Consider the following 13094-nt stretch of genomic DNA (forward strand, 5'->3'; position numbering starts at 1 on the left):
GCTTTTCATCAGTGGCTGACCTGTCTAAATTATCATTTACCTGTAGCTTTTAGCCGAGCATTTGGAACTCCTTGTACTCCTGTGCAATACCTCGTGAAGGCCAAATACTTTTGTCGATTACATTTCCAAATCTTGTTTCAGAGCCTTCCTTTGCGAGTTTTGGTTTTGGTCCATATGGTACTATCTCCATATGGATGAGCAAAGCATGCATCTCTCCTCCGAGGGACTGATACTCTGGTTGCGAGTGTGGTGGTAATATTCAGACTGTCTGCTTGACCAGATTAAGGCACCCAAAGGCATCAGAAAGAGCTTTGTGAATGTCTGTGTGGGCATTTCTAAAGAGGAGTAACTGGGAGGGACAAGACATGCTCTGAGTGTGGGTGGTACCATGCCATGGGCTGGGGTCCTGGAGTAAATGAAAAGGGAAAAGGAAAGAGCCACCAAGCTCCAGAATTCATCCTGCTTCCTGATTGATACAACAGCCCTGAGTGCTCCTGCCACCAGCCTCCCCACCAGGACAGACTGTAGTTCATGCACCAGCAATAAAAATGGACTACCTTTCCCTTAAGTTGCTTCTTGCACAAGAAGAGTAACTAATACATAGGATGTCTTTGTTTCATATGGCTATAGCATAAAGTTTGAGTCTAGGTTAATTTATAAAGAATAGAATTATGGCTGGATCGATGACTCATGACTAAGAGTACCTGCTGCTCTTCCAGAGGACCTAAGTCAGGTGGTTCACAATGTCTCCCCACCCTCTGCTCTGGAGACAGTGTCTCACTGTGCAGCCCTGGCTGTCCTGCACTCACTATGTAGACCAGGGTGGCCTTGAACTCACAGAGATCCACCTGCCTCTGCCTCCCTGAGTGCTGGGATCAAAGACATGTACCACCATATCTGGCTGATTGCCTGTAACTTTAGTTGGGGTGTGGGGTTGGGAACCCTAGTCTTTCTCGTCGCCTCCTCTGTCACCTATACATGCATGGCACACAATCACAAGACAAACACGTGTACACATAAATAATAAAATAGAAATAAGTATTCACAGCAACAACACAGAACAAAAAGAGACTGAGGAAACTAAGCTGAGGGTGGTAGTAGATTCAGTTGTCTTGTTGGATCTCTGGAACGACAGACGGCTATGCGAACTCTACTTTAAAGGGCCTTTAATCTCATTCACTGGAAAGGAGCCCAAATATCCCGTGTTCTTAAGGCCCTACTTCCTGATGCTATCACATTGGCAACACAGAAATTGTGAAGGGCACATAGGCAAGCCATACCGAGACAGGCAGGTACGTTCAGAAGAAGAGCTCTATAAAGGAAAGGGGCTTCAGAGAAGACATGTGAGTTGACTAGTGAGGGATGGGCAGACGTTTGAAAAGAAAAATGGTGGAGAAAAAGCGACATAGGTAGGAGCAGCAGGGTGCCAGGGCTCCTCTGCTCAGTGTTCATGGCTGTTTGTCAGACAGTTGTAGAGTGTGGCTCAAGGGAGGTCTGGGCCGCAGACAAGAGCCAGATACAAAGGCCTAGTGTGCTGAGCCATTCTTTGGACTCTACTCTGGGTAGTTAAGACACTATACTGGGTATGGTAGCACATACCTCTAATTCTGCAATTTAGAAGTAGAGGCAGACAATCAAAATTTTGAAGACAGCCTAAGCTACAGAGTGAGCCTCTGTAACTGTCTCTGCTGCTTTGTGGGGACTAATCAAGATCATCTCTAAGCCATGACCAGCACACAGCAGCCTCTTAGCTAAAGTACCAATGAAGGGAGCTGCTGAGGGGGAGCTTAGTTTCTCTCCCATTGCTGTCCTCTAAGCCTGGGATGCTGACTGTGCTTGTCATAGAAACATGGAGTTGCCCCCTGAGTGCACGGCTTCTGTGAGCTTGCCAGAGCCCTGTGATCAGCTCCTTTTGCATTTACATTCTACGTCTGCTTAGAAACTCAAATGAGGAAGTCGGCTGTGGTTTTCCTACCATGTTACAAGAAGGGACAGACGGAAAACAGGGCTTCACATTGTGCAGGTGCAGAACAGCAAGCCACGATTCTCAGGTGTGGTTTGAGAGCTCGAGAGAGTGGGCCAAGTGTCCTTGGCAGTAGACAGGGACTGCTGCTGTGCTTTCCGAGCGTCAGTTGTACCTGCTGACCTGACCTGCAGCTCAGACCCAAGAGAAAGATGGTTCGGACACCTGGGGTTCAGGGAAGCAAGCTGTCAGCAGCCTGGAGAGACATTACTTCTGCTCAAGGGTGAGTGACAGGATAAAGAAGAGGATGTTGGCGGGAGGGTAAGAGGATGTGGGGGTGTGTGTGTGTGTGTGTGGGTGCAAATGCATGTAGAAGCCAGAGCTTGACATAGGGATTGGTTGTATTTGATCATCTTCTTTTAAGACAGGGTTTGTCACGATCTCAGAGCTTATCCATTAGGCTAGACCTACTGGCCACTGAGCTCCATAGCCCTTCTCCCCCGAGGGCTGGGACTACAGCCATGCACTGCTACTCCTGGCTTCTATAGGGGTGATCTGAGCTCAGGTGTTCACTTTAAGACAAGCACTTTACCAAGACGCAATTTAGTGTACTCAGAGGAGGTAAGAAATACTCCTTGGTGCCATAGGAGCATATCTGCATAATGAAAGGCAGGATCTCATGAAGGAAGATAGAGGAAAGAAAAGCGCCCTGAACCTGCCACACTCCAGCACAGAGACCCCTTTGAGGTTGTGTGTGTCGAACAACTGTTTTACAAGGGTCACGCGAGACCATTGCCAAACATCGATATTTACATTATGATTCATAACTGTAGCAAAATTACAGTTATGAAGTAGGATCGAAAGTAATTTTATGTTTAGCAGTCACTACAACATGGAAAACTGTATTAAAGGGTGGCAGCATTAGGAAGGTTGAGAACCACTGCTTTAGCAGAATTAAAGTCCACAAGAACACAGAAGCAAGAGTGCACTCAGGATGGGGAAAGGGCTCGGTGGGTGCGGAGGTTACTGTGCAAGCTCGAGAACCAGAGGTCAGATCCTCAGAAGCCATATAAATGCCGCCTACGCGCAGCCCACCTGTAATTTCAGCCTCAGAGGGCAGGGACAGGATCCCTGGAAGAAGCTGGTTATCTAGATGAGCTGAAACAGTGAGCTTCAGGTTCACCTGAGCGACCCTGCCTCAGCAACTAAGGTGGGGAGTGATTGAGGATGACTCCTGGCACCCCACAAACAGATACATGTTCCACTCCTCAAATAAAAAAGATGGAACTGAGACTGTCAGACACATTTGTGCCATCTCTTGATTCGCCTTGGTCAAGTGATCAAGATCACTGTGAGCCTCCGCCAGTGTTTTGGAGTTGTCTCATGTGACTATTGACTGGTAATTTCAATAGTACACATTTCTGGTTCTTTACCTAGTAACAAATTCTCCGATATCTCATGGGGCATGAAGCCACCTAAAAAGTATGTTGCATTCTTTTCCTTTTCTAGTAGCCATCCATTGGAACTATTATATGTTTTCTGGAAAGCATCCTTGACAGGAGGGGGATGCTATGCTGTTTTTCCTAATCTTTTTATTTATTTTTTATTTTTTGGATTTTCGAGACAGGGTCTCTCTGTGTAGCCTTGGCTGTCCTGGACTCACTTGTAGACCAGGCTGTCCTCAAACTCACAGTGATCCACCTGCCTCTGCCTCCCGAGTGCTGGGATTAAAGGCGTGTGCCACCACGCCTAGCTCATTCAGATGATCTTAGATCTTAGATCTTAGATCTTAGATCACAAAGAATAAATCTTATTTTGACAATACTAGGGAAATATACAGTGAAAAATCCAGGTTCTAGGTTCTGTAGAGTAATACAGGAACTCTGAAATATTCTTCTGCATATCTTTTATGTGTGAGACAGGAATGCACTTACTATTTGTTTGCTTGCTTGTTTGTTTTGAGTCAGGATCTCTCTTCATAGCCTTGGCTGTACTGGAACTCACTATGTAAACCAAGCTGGCCTTGAACTTACAAAGATCCTCTTGCCTCTCTGCCTCCCAAGTGCTGGCATTAAAGATGTGTCCCACCACGCTTGCCAGGAATATATACATTTGTTTATTTTTATATTTTATATTTATATTTGAAAAACTATTCTTTCTATATTAATTGATACATGAAATTATTACTGCAGCAGTTTCCTTAGCCAGCTAGTTCCCCAATGCTTGACACAGAGAGACTGACTTATTATTAAGCTGTAGGCACTATGCTGGGCAGATTCTGACTATTCTAATCCTAGTACTGCTAAAACCCATATTAATAGCCAGCTACTTGCCAGTCTGATGACTCCCATGCGGCTTCTGCTCCATCAGCCTATCCTCATGCCGTACCCACATGCTCATCTTGCCTCATGGTGACTCCCTTCTCTCTGGCTTCCTCCCCTCCTGCTACCTCTTCTCTTCTCTTCCTCCTGGTCCAGATCCCAACCCTGAACACCTCAACTCCATCTCTCTCTTCTGCTCAGTCACAGGCTTTAACATCTTTAGTGGCCAATCAGGGATAATTGGAGAACATTCCTTACCATCACATGGTTACAGGAGATAGTTCAACATTCATAATAATGCCCATGGCAAGGTGGCAACTAGATCTCAAGGCACTGAAATCAACATATGGAAACGTATATTTAAATCATGCTTCTTTGGGGTTTTCTGTCACATGCAGTTAAAGGTAGTGTGGGTCTGAAACATCCAGTTTGCTTGGTCTTTAGGTCTCGAAGTCTGTCTTCCTAGTGTCCTTGTGTACATTTTGACTATGCCAAGTCATTTCTTTCCTAGTTTCATGAATTCTAAAGCAAAATTACTAGTTTTTAAAGGCTGTTGTTTTTCATGGTAAGGTCTGTCCCTGACATTCCTATTTCTAGCCAGTTGTTCCTTTTCACTACAGGAAGTCAGGTGTGCACTTGTATCTTCAGGTATAGTTCAGCACTGCTTTGATGTGCTTGTGGCTAGGTGGGCATGGTCCTCTCTCCTGCTGAGAATGTATTTGAAGTGGCTGGCTAGAAACTGAAGTCTCCCCTTCACTCTCCAGTTATGATGAAGGGTATGATGGAAACATGTAGGAACAGATGCAGTGTCCCTAGAGTCACAGGAACAGTATTGATGAGTGTGTGCTCTTCTTTCACCGCTGGAGATTAGAGTTTGCATGGGTATGGGTTACCAGGAATGCGCTGGCTTTGTACAGATGAGGGTCTGCTGCACCAATGATCCTTTTAGGCCTGAGCTGAGTCTGGTCTTCTCCAGGCAGGAAGCCCAGGATTGGATACCTAGCCAGCAAGTCCTACAGTGACCCATGTGGGAAGTCTTTTCTAGTAGAGCTCTGCAGTGCCCTTTAGGTTGGCTCCTGTGGGGAAGATGGGCAGCTAGTAGAGTCTAGGGGACACTGGGAAGCACAGAAACGTTGGGAAAAGGTAGGGAGAGCTGTGTGTCCATGAGAGAGATTAACTGGGTCCTGCAGCTGCTTTTCATTTTGAGCAGCCTTCCCTGAGGGCTAGTCTCAGCTTCAGACCCACTGGAAACTGCAGTCTGCATGCCCCAAGGTAAGGGTGAGCAAAGGATGAAGGGTTTGCCCATTCTGTGATTACATTGCTGTTCCAAGGATAGTAGTGTTGTTTTTAATTTTCATTTCTGTTGCTGTGATAAAATATCCTGACAGTAGTAACTTAGAGGAGAAAGGGTTTGTTTTAGCTCACAATTAGCATATTACAGTTCAGCACTGTGGAGGAAGTCAAGGTGACAGGAACTGGTAACAACTACATGCATTACACCTAGTCAGAAGCAGAGAGAATAAGTGCATTCGTGCATGCTCAGGAGTTTGCTTTGTGCTCACCACAGTTTCTCCACTCTTACACAGTTCAGGACTTCCTGTGTAGGGAATGGGGCTTCCACAACACTTAACTTAGTTAAGACAATGCCCTACAGACAGACATGTCTATAGGCCAACACAGTGTGTACAGTCTCTCCTTGAGACTCTCTTTCAGGACATTATGGGTTGTTTTGAGTGGACAGTTAAAGCTATCCATCACTAGTAGTTAATTGGGACAGAATAACATGGATACATAAGGCCTGCAAATCTTAAAATAGTTACTCTCTGGTTCTTTACAGAAAAGTTTGTGAGGGATCAAGGCCCACTATATATAATTCTCTCATAGATATCTAGAGTAGTTGTGTTATGTAGCATCTTTAGGAGAATTTGGAAGTTGCCACTCAAATAATTTTTTGTGTTCAGTGATTCAGAAGTGGCATTAAAAAAAAAAAGCTGATGTCATGTAGTCAGCCTTGGGTGGTCTGTCCTATCCTGAATACGTGTTCTCTTGTAGCTAGGACAGTCTGGACATGGCCCTCGCCGCCGCTCCAGTCTAAAGCCCCAGTGCCTGCTTCTCCTTAGGTAGCTCCATCTTCTTCTCAGTGAAAGATGAGTTCAGAGCTATTATATGCCTCCAGCCCAGCGCTCCTTCCTCCACGTCTCATATATGCCTTTCCTCTGATCTCTTGATTGCATTGTCATTACTTGTGGCCTATATAGCTGCTTTCTCTAAAGGGTTGTGTTCCTGCTTGGGTGGAGAGCCTTATACTCCTTGGTGATAGAATTCTTCACTCTCTGACAGCCTGGCTCCTGGTTGCCTTGACCCCCATAGTCTGTACAAGCAGGAGCCTGAGGCAATGTGCAGAAGCTTGCACTCCCTTCTGAGGGAGGAGACAAGTGAATGTGGCCCCTTTTCTAACCTAGATTAATGCATAAAGTATGGCCTTACCTGTTTTATTTGCACCTGACAGTTGTCATGGTTACTACAGTCCACCGATTAGGAGTTTGTCCCTGGGGAATCAAGTGGCCAAGATGGTAAATTCAAAGTGTGAGGGGAGCTCTTCCCTCTCTTGCTTTCACTCCCCAATTGTAATTGTACAACTAAAACTATGAAAGTATATTTATTTTTAACAACTATTTTTATATTTATTTAAATTTTTGTTTTTTTAAAGGTCTATCAGATCATCAAAACTCTCAGAAAACACAGTTATTGTTGGTGTAGTACACAGGTAAACATTTTTTTTAATGTTGAAATATATATGTCAATGCAGTGCTGTAACAGATGGTAAAATTAGGGCTTGCCTATGACAGGAGAGCCTCTTTGAAGTCTGGCTTTCTTTACTCCTTAGTTTTTTATTTTTCTTCTATGCTTGACCTCAGGGAGAGAGTTCTGCTCTCAAGTTTAATTTTCTGATTTTGGGGTTTATTTGGGAGGGTTCAAATTAGGGTTTCTCTGTGTAGCTCTGGCTGTCCTGGAACTCACTCTGTGGCCCTGGCTGGCCTTGAGATCTACCTGCCTGCCTCTGCCTCCCAAGTGCTGGGATTAAAGGCATGTGCCACCATGCCTGGCCTAGTTTTCTGGGTTTTGATCTACAGTTTACAGGCAAACAATTTTATATATTTTTAATTTATATTTCTGAGACAGGGTTTCTCTGTATAGCTCTGGCAGTTCTGGACTTGCTTTGTAGACCAGGCTGGTCTCAAAGTCACAGAGATCCTCCTGCCTCTGCCTCCTGAGTGCTGGGGTTAAAGGTGTGTGCCACCATGCCTGACTGCAGGCAAACTATTAAGAAAATTCCATTCTTGTAAGGGTGAAGGTTGTGAAAAGGAGTCTTCCTGTAAGGATTTGGGTAAAACATAAATGCAGAGACTTGTCTCTCAAGTTAGAGCAAGGGAAGGGCAGATACTTAAATATGCACTACTTATAGTCTGTATAGACAGAAATGCTTCTGTGCCCTTTTCATGTTCTAAAAGTGAAAGATAAGAAAATTTAATAGCTCAAATATATATATATATATAAGTTTTATATATGAAATAGATGCCTGAACACCATTAAGTTGTTAAAATAACCTTTGTATTTAAAGTGTTCAAATATTTGGGTGCAGTGCCAGGCACTTGTAGTCCAGCATTCAGGAGGCCCAGGAGAAAGGACTTATGGCTTGAGCCTAGGAATTTGAGGCCAGCCTGAGTAACAGTGCAAGCCCCTACCCCACAAAAGAGATTATGATAATATCCTGTCAAAAGCAGGATATGAAATTGAGACAGGAAAGTCTTTTCAATTTCAAATGCATATATCTAATCATTTGAAAGTGCCCGTTTGTTACTGCTGAAGGCTGTGTAAATCCGTGTGCACCACCTAACCCTTCCCATCTTCCTTTGAAGGGTGGACAAAGAGGAGGTGTCTTTAATGCCCTTCATTGCTGCTGGCTTCACAAGGGTATGTACCTGTTTTTTGGTTGTACACGTGTAATTCAGTGTGATAGGTCTGTGCCTCCATTCAGTGTCCAGCAAAAATTTTTAAATGATTTTGAAGAAAAAAATTCTTCCTGTTATGTGCCACAGTTTGACTTTGTAATCTGATAGTCTAATCTGTAACACTTCACTTCCATAGTCTCAAAACTACGCCTGCCTACGTTATGAAGTGAGTTTAGTGGCTCTGGGAATGAGGCCAGGCAAGCCCTGCTCCCTGCCCTGCTTCCACCCTTAGTCTATTGCTTTCTCTTAAACACTGGCCTCTCAGGATGCTAGTCAGCTGAGTGTAGTGAGGCTATGGGGGTTGGTGATCCAGTGAGTGGATGCTTGCTTAGGATGTAGAAGGCCTGGATTTGATTCCCAGCACGGGAACACAAACAGACAAACACATCAGAAGGCACTGAGAGACTAGATAGATGCAGAGGCACATACCTGTAATCCCAGTACTGAGGGTAAAAGTAGTTGGTAGATACCTACCATTTCTACCCAGTGAAAAATCTGGCTACATGGGAGGCTATTTATTGATGTAGATAAACAGAGATGATTTCTTGTTCCAAGGTCTCACTCACAGAGCAGTTGGTAATCCTTGCCTGTCTCAAGGCTTCTGCCCCATCTGGTGAAGTAAAGCAGTGCACTCAGAAATCCCTCCTTGCTGTCCCTGGCTAGTCAGCAGTAGGCACCTATATGTACAGCCCTCTTGGGTATCCCCTGGAGTCCTGGCTGCTATGGGCTGCAGGTCCGTTACTCTGCATCCCTGTCAGGAGGTGAGAGCTAGAAGGACAGTTGTCTCTAGCCTCTGAGAGAGACAGGTTTGGCCCCTTCCCTTTGCTTTTCTTTTAAAAAATTAAAAAAAAAAATCTGTGTGTTATGGGTGTCTTACCTGCGTATGTGTCTGTGCACCATGTGTGTACTTGATGCCAGCAGAGCAGAAAAGGGGTATCAGATTCCCCTGGAACTGGACTTCCACATGGTTGTTAGCTACCATATAGCAGTTAGTAATTGAAATTGGGTCCTCCCAAGAGCAGCCAGTGCTCTTAACCATGGCACCCTCTAGTCACATTACCTGATCTTTTCATTCCTGTAGCAGTTTGGAGGCAGAACACTTCCTCCTGCCAAAGCTTTCCTTGTGGAGGTCTGTGATGGATAGGAACAGCATTACGGCTCCTGTTTATAAGCAGAGGCAAGCTCAGGAAGAGTGTCTCATTAGGATCACATAGCTTGTAAGGCATGAAGCTGGCACGTCCGTATGAACCTAGATTGTTTGTCACTCAGACAAGACTCCTCTCTCATGGACATCTGCCTTCACCTTTGCAGTGGAGTAACCTCCTCAAGCAGCTCATGTCCCATATGGATCTGACCGGGCTTGGTAGACAGTGGTCTGTAGAGGCTCTTCCTCTTAGGCCACAGCTTCCTCCTCAGTTGGAGTTACTATACATTTATTGTACAGTTAAAAGAAAAGAACTCCTCAGGGAAGCAGAGGCAGGTGGATCGCTGTGAGTTCGAGATCAGCCTAGTCTACAAAGTGAGCCCAGAACATTCCAAGGCTACACAGATAACCCCTGTGGGGGGGGGGGAAGGTGTGCACCACCATGCCTGGACTGTGCCATTTTCTGTAAGGGAGTTGTGTGGTCTCTGTGGATACCCTGAGACTACTGTGCGTAACAACATAGTGACATCTAAGATATCATGAAGTGTATTATTTGATGGTGGAATGGATCCATTTTATTGTAATTATGCAATTTGTTTTGTCGTGGCACATTTCCATGATATAAAGTTTATTGTGCAGAATAACTGATGTCCACAGCAGTAAGAGACACTAGAAATCCATGCTTTCTCCTGGTACCTTGCTGTGGACAGTGATCACCAGTCAGCCTCTTTGGCAGTTAGTGGAAAATGTTCCCCAAGTAGAAATTCCTTTCCTGAGCCACAGATGTAAGTAGAGGTATAAGTGTGCGTCTATGTTCAGAGAGTTTGTCTGCCATTAAGGAAGACAAAATATTGTTTTAAAAATTCCTTGAAAACCCAATATAAGCAAGACTTTGGTTAACAAACTTACTTCCTACAGAATCTAGCCTTAGAGCCAGGCGTGGTGGCACACACCTGTAATCCCAGCACTCAGGGAGGCAGAGGCAGGTGGATTGCTGTGAGTTTGAGGTCAGCCTGGTCTACAAAGCAAGTCCAGGACAGCTAAGACTACACAGAGAAACCCTGTCTTGAAAACACAAAAAACCTGAAACAATACAAAAAAGGAATCTAACTTTAGTTTTGTAAGTGATAGGAGGTAAGCAGGGAACCTTAGTGTTGCCATTTTTAAAGCTAATTCAGTACATTTCGCTTTCATCTCTCTTATTTTGTTGTACGTTATGATCACAAAGTAGTTCTTAAAATTTCAATAGCAAATTGAAAGGTTTGTTTAGAATTTCTTTTGTGGCATGCATCAAAGGTGCTTCTTTATCTGCAAAGCTCCCTTTTTGTTTATAGAGGTATATAGAAAACCCCAGCGTCATGGCCTGTTACAATGAACTGCTCCAGCTGGCGTTTGGAGAGGTGCGGTCACAGCTGAAACTCAGGTAATTCTGTCCTTCCTAAAAAGCCCTCTGGACTCCAGGGCAAATTTGCAAGCAAAGGTCTTTTGTCCATAACTGATACCAGTTAAAATAGGGTAGGTATGAGTTGCCTGTCAGTAAAGTGTGTACAGTGCAAACATGAGGACCTGAGTTCAGAGCCCCAGCGTCCACATAAAAAGATGGGTGTGCCTGTAATCCCTGCCCAAGCCAGTGAGTTCCAGGAAGAGACACTGACTCAAAAAATAAAGTGGAGAACAATTAAGGAAGACACCCAGTGTTGACCTCTGGCCTCTACACATACAGTTTGTTGTTGTTGGGTTTTGTTTAGTTTTAAAGATATGGTGGATAGTAGGCTGCCAGTGCTTCTCAGACAGACTTTCTGGAATCTGTCTCAGTATGATGAATAACTCCCGTTTAAACATGAGGCATCAAAGCAGTAGTAAATGAGAAAAAAGTGAGTTACAAAGCCACACATGCTAGATTTTCTGCTTTGTGTATTAAGGGGAAAATACTTTAAATATACAATACTTAATATAGTACCATTTTCCTCTGACAACTGATATTTTATCATTATCATTTTGTTTGTTGAGACAGGATCTCATGTAGCTTAGGCTGGCCTGGAACTTGCTGTTTAGCCAAGGTTGACCTTGAACTCCTGATCCTCCTGCCTCTATTTTCCAAGTGTTGGTGGTTGCAGTCATGAGCCACTATGTTTGGCTATAATTTGTTTTTGGTTAAGAGATTTTTTTGTTTGTTTGTTTGTTTGTTTGTTTTGAGGCAGGGTCTTGTTGTGTTATCCAGAGTAGCCTTGAACTTAGAATCCTTGTTCCTGGGCCCTGAGTGCTTGGATCGTAGGCCTGTCCAACCATGTGCCTCTGAGATTTTTTTTAAAATAAGAAACAAGCAGAAGCCTAGATATCAGTAGATCAAGTAAGAAAAAGGTTTAAAATACTACCAGGTTCATAGAAGAGAAACAAAAGCAACCATTCTCTTGGCTCTGTATCTCTTCTGTGTCCAATTATTTAATATTTCTTTCTAGGGGGTCAAAGAGAGAGGCTGCTGTTCTGTGTGGATATGCCTGACCCACATAACAAGCTATGGAAATTGGGGTGTTACAATTCCTAGGAAGCAGTACATGGCCCCGTATGTAGGACAAACAAGCACTTCATCGAGTGAAGCAAGTTAGTAGTCAGGCCGATCTAGAACTCTAGAACTAGAGTTAGTATAGAACCACCATCTCTAAGCAGCAATGCCGAAGGATAGGTCCGGAAAATGAGCTCAGACATTATCTGACTCTCAGCTAAGAGCTCACAAGTAGCAAGTGGCAGTTAGTTCATTTGTTTGTGACTCACATCTGTTTATGTATGCATCTATTTTAAGGCAGGGTCTCACTGTCTATCCCAGAGATCTACCCATCTCTGCCTTCTGAGTGCCGGAATCACAAGTGTGCACCCACCACACCTGGCCTGTTATAAGTTACATTTCTAATACTATAGTAGTTTTCTTTCCCATCTCCTGAAGTCTAACACTTCAAATTTTCTTCCTCAATACCTTAGCATAGTGAACATAGTAGGGTCAGCATATAGTCCTGCATTGAAACTCCTGGGTCCCTTTACCCATTCCTAAATCTTGTTCTTTCTTTGTCCCAACTCTTCTCCTGGGTTTCTTTGGACACTATTCCATTATTTTTGTGTCCACTATTCCTAGAGTCAGGTCACTGCCTTTTGCCTGGATTATTGAATCCCCAGTCAGTCTCCCCACAGTTAGCTCTGACTTTCTCTTGTCTATTCTTCACACGGAAATAACGTGCAACTTCCATTTGTGTTTCTGTCTTATAAATATGCCGATGAGTTCAGGGTGAAGTCCAGGCTTCCAGATGTGACCCCCAAGACACTCCTAAATCTGCCTGATGCTGTACTTCTCCTCTCCCATGATGCCTTGTTTTAGCCGACAGTATACAAAGATGTACATTACAAAGGAAACGAGAAAACATATAAAAGGAAAAGAAATGTGGGACTGGAGACAGTGGGCTACAGGGAGACCTGTTCTGCCAGTGCTAGAGAAATGAAGGAAGCAGCCTTTTTACTGCCGTGTCACCAACCAGAATGAAAGCCTAAAGACAGGCCTGCGTGTGTGTGTGTGTGTGTGTGTGTGTGTGTGTGTGTGTGTGTGTGTGTGTGTGTGAAGCCTGGGCCGGGTCAACACAAAAAAGTGAGCTGCTCAGTGAGTAGCA

At 44.2% G+C, this 13094-nt stretch overlaps 1 protein-coding gene across 5 annotated transcripts in view; it reads left to right on the forward strand.

The window, feature by feature from the left end:
- The window catches only part of PDE8A (phosphodiesterase 8A), a 118945-nt gene that overhangs the window by 66999 nt on the left and 38852 nt on the right, over positions 1 to 13094 (forward strand). For all 5 annotated transcript variants that reach the window (XM_084772385.1, XM_084772387.1, XM_084772386.1 and 2 more), the window contains exons 4-6: positions 6995 to 7051; positions 8205 to 8259; positions 10776 to 10864. In XM_084772385.1, the coding sequence (XP_084628511.1) occupies positions 6995 to 7051; positions 8205 to 8259; positions 10776 to 10864 (201 nt within the window). The remainder of the gene's footprint in view (positions 1 to 6994; positions 7052 to 8204; positions 8260 to 10775; positions 10865 to 13094) is intronic.

This window comes from Acomys minous, assembly GCF_964271855.1.
Source record: "Acomys minous genome assembly, chromosome: 2".
Classification (NCBI taxonomy): Eukaryota; Metazoa; Chordata; class Mammalia; order Rodentia; family Muridae; genus Acomys; species Acomys minous.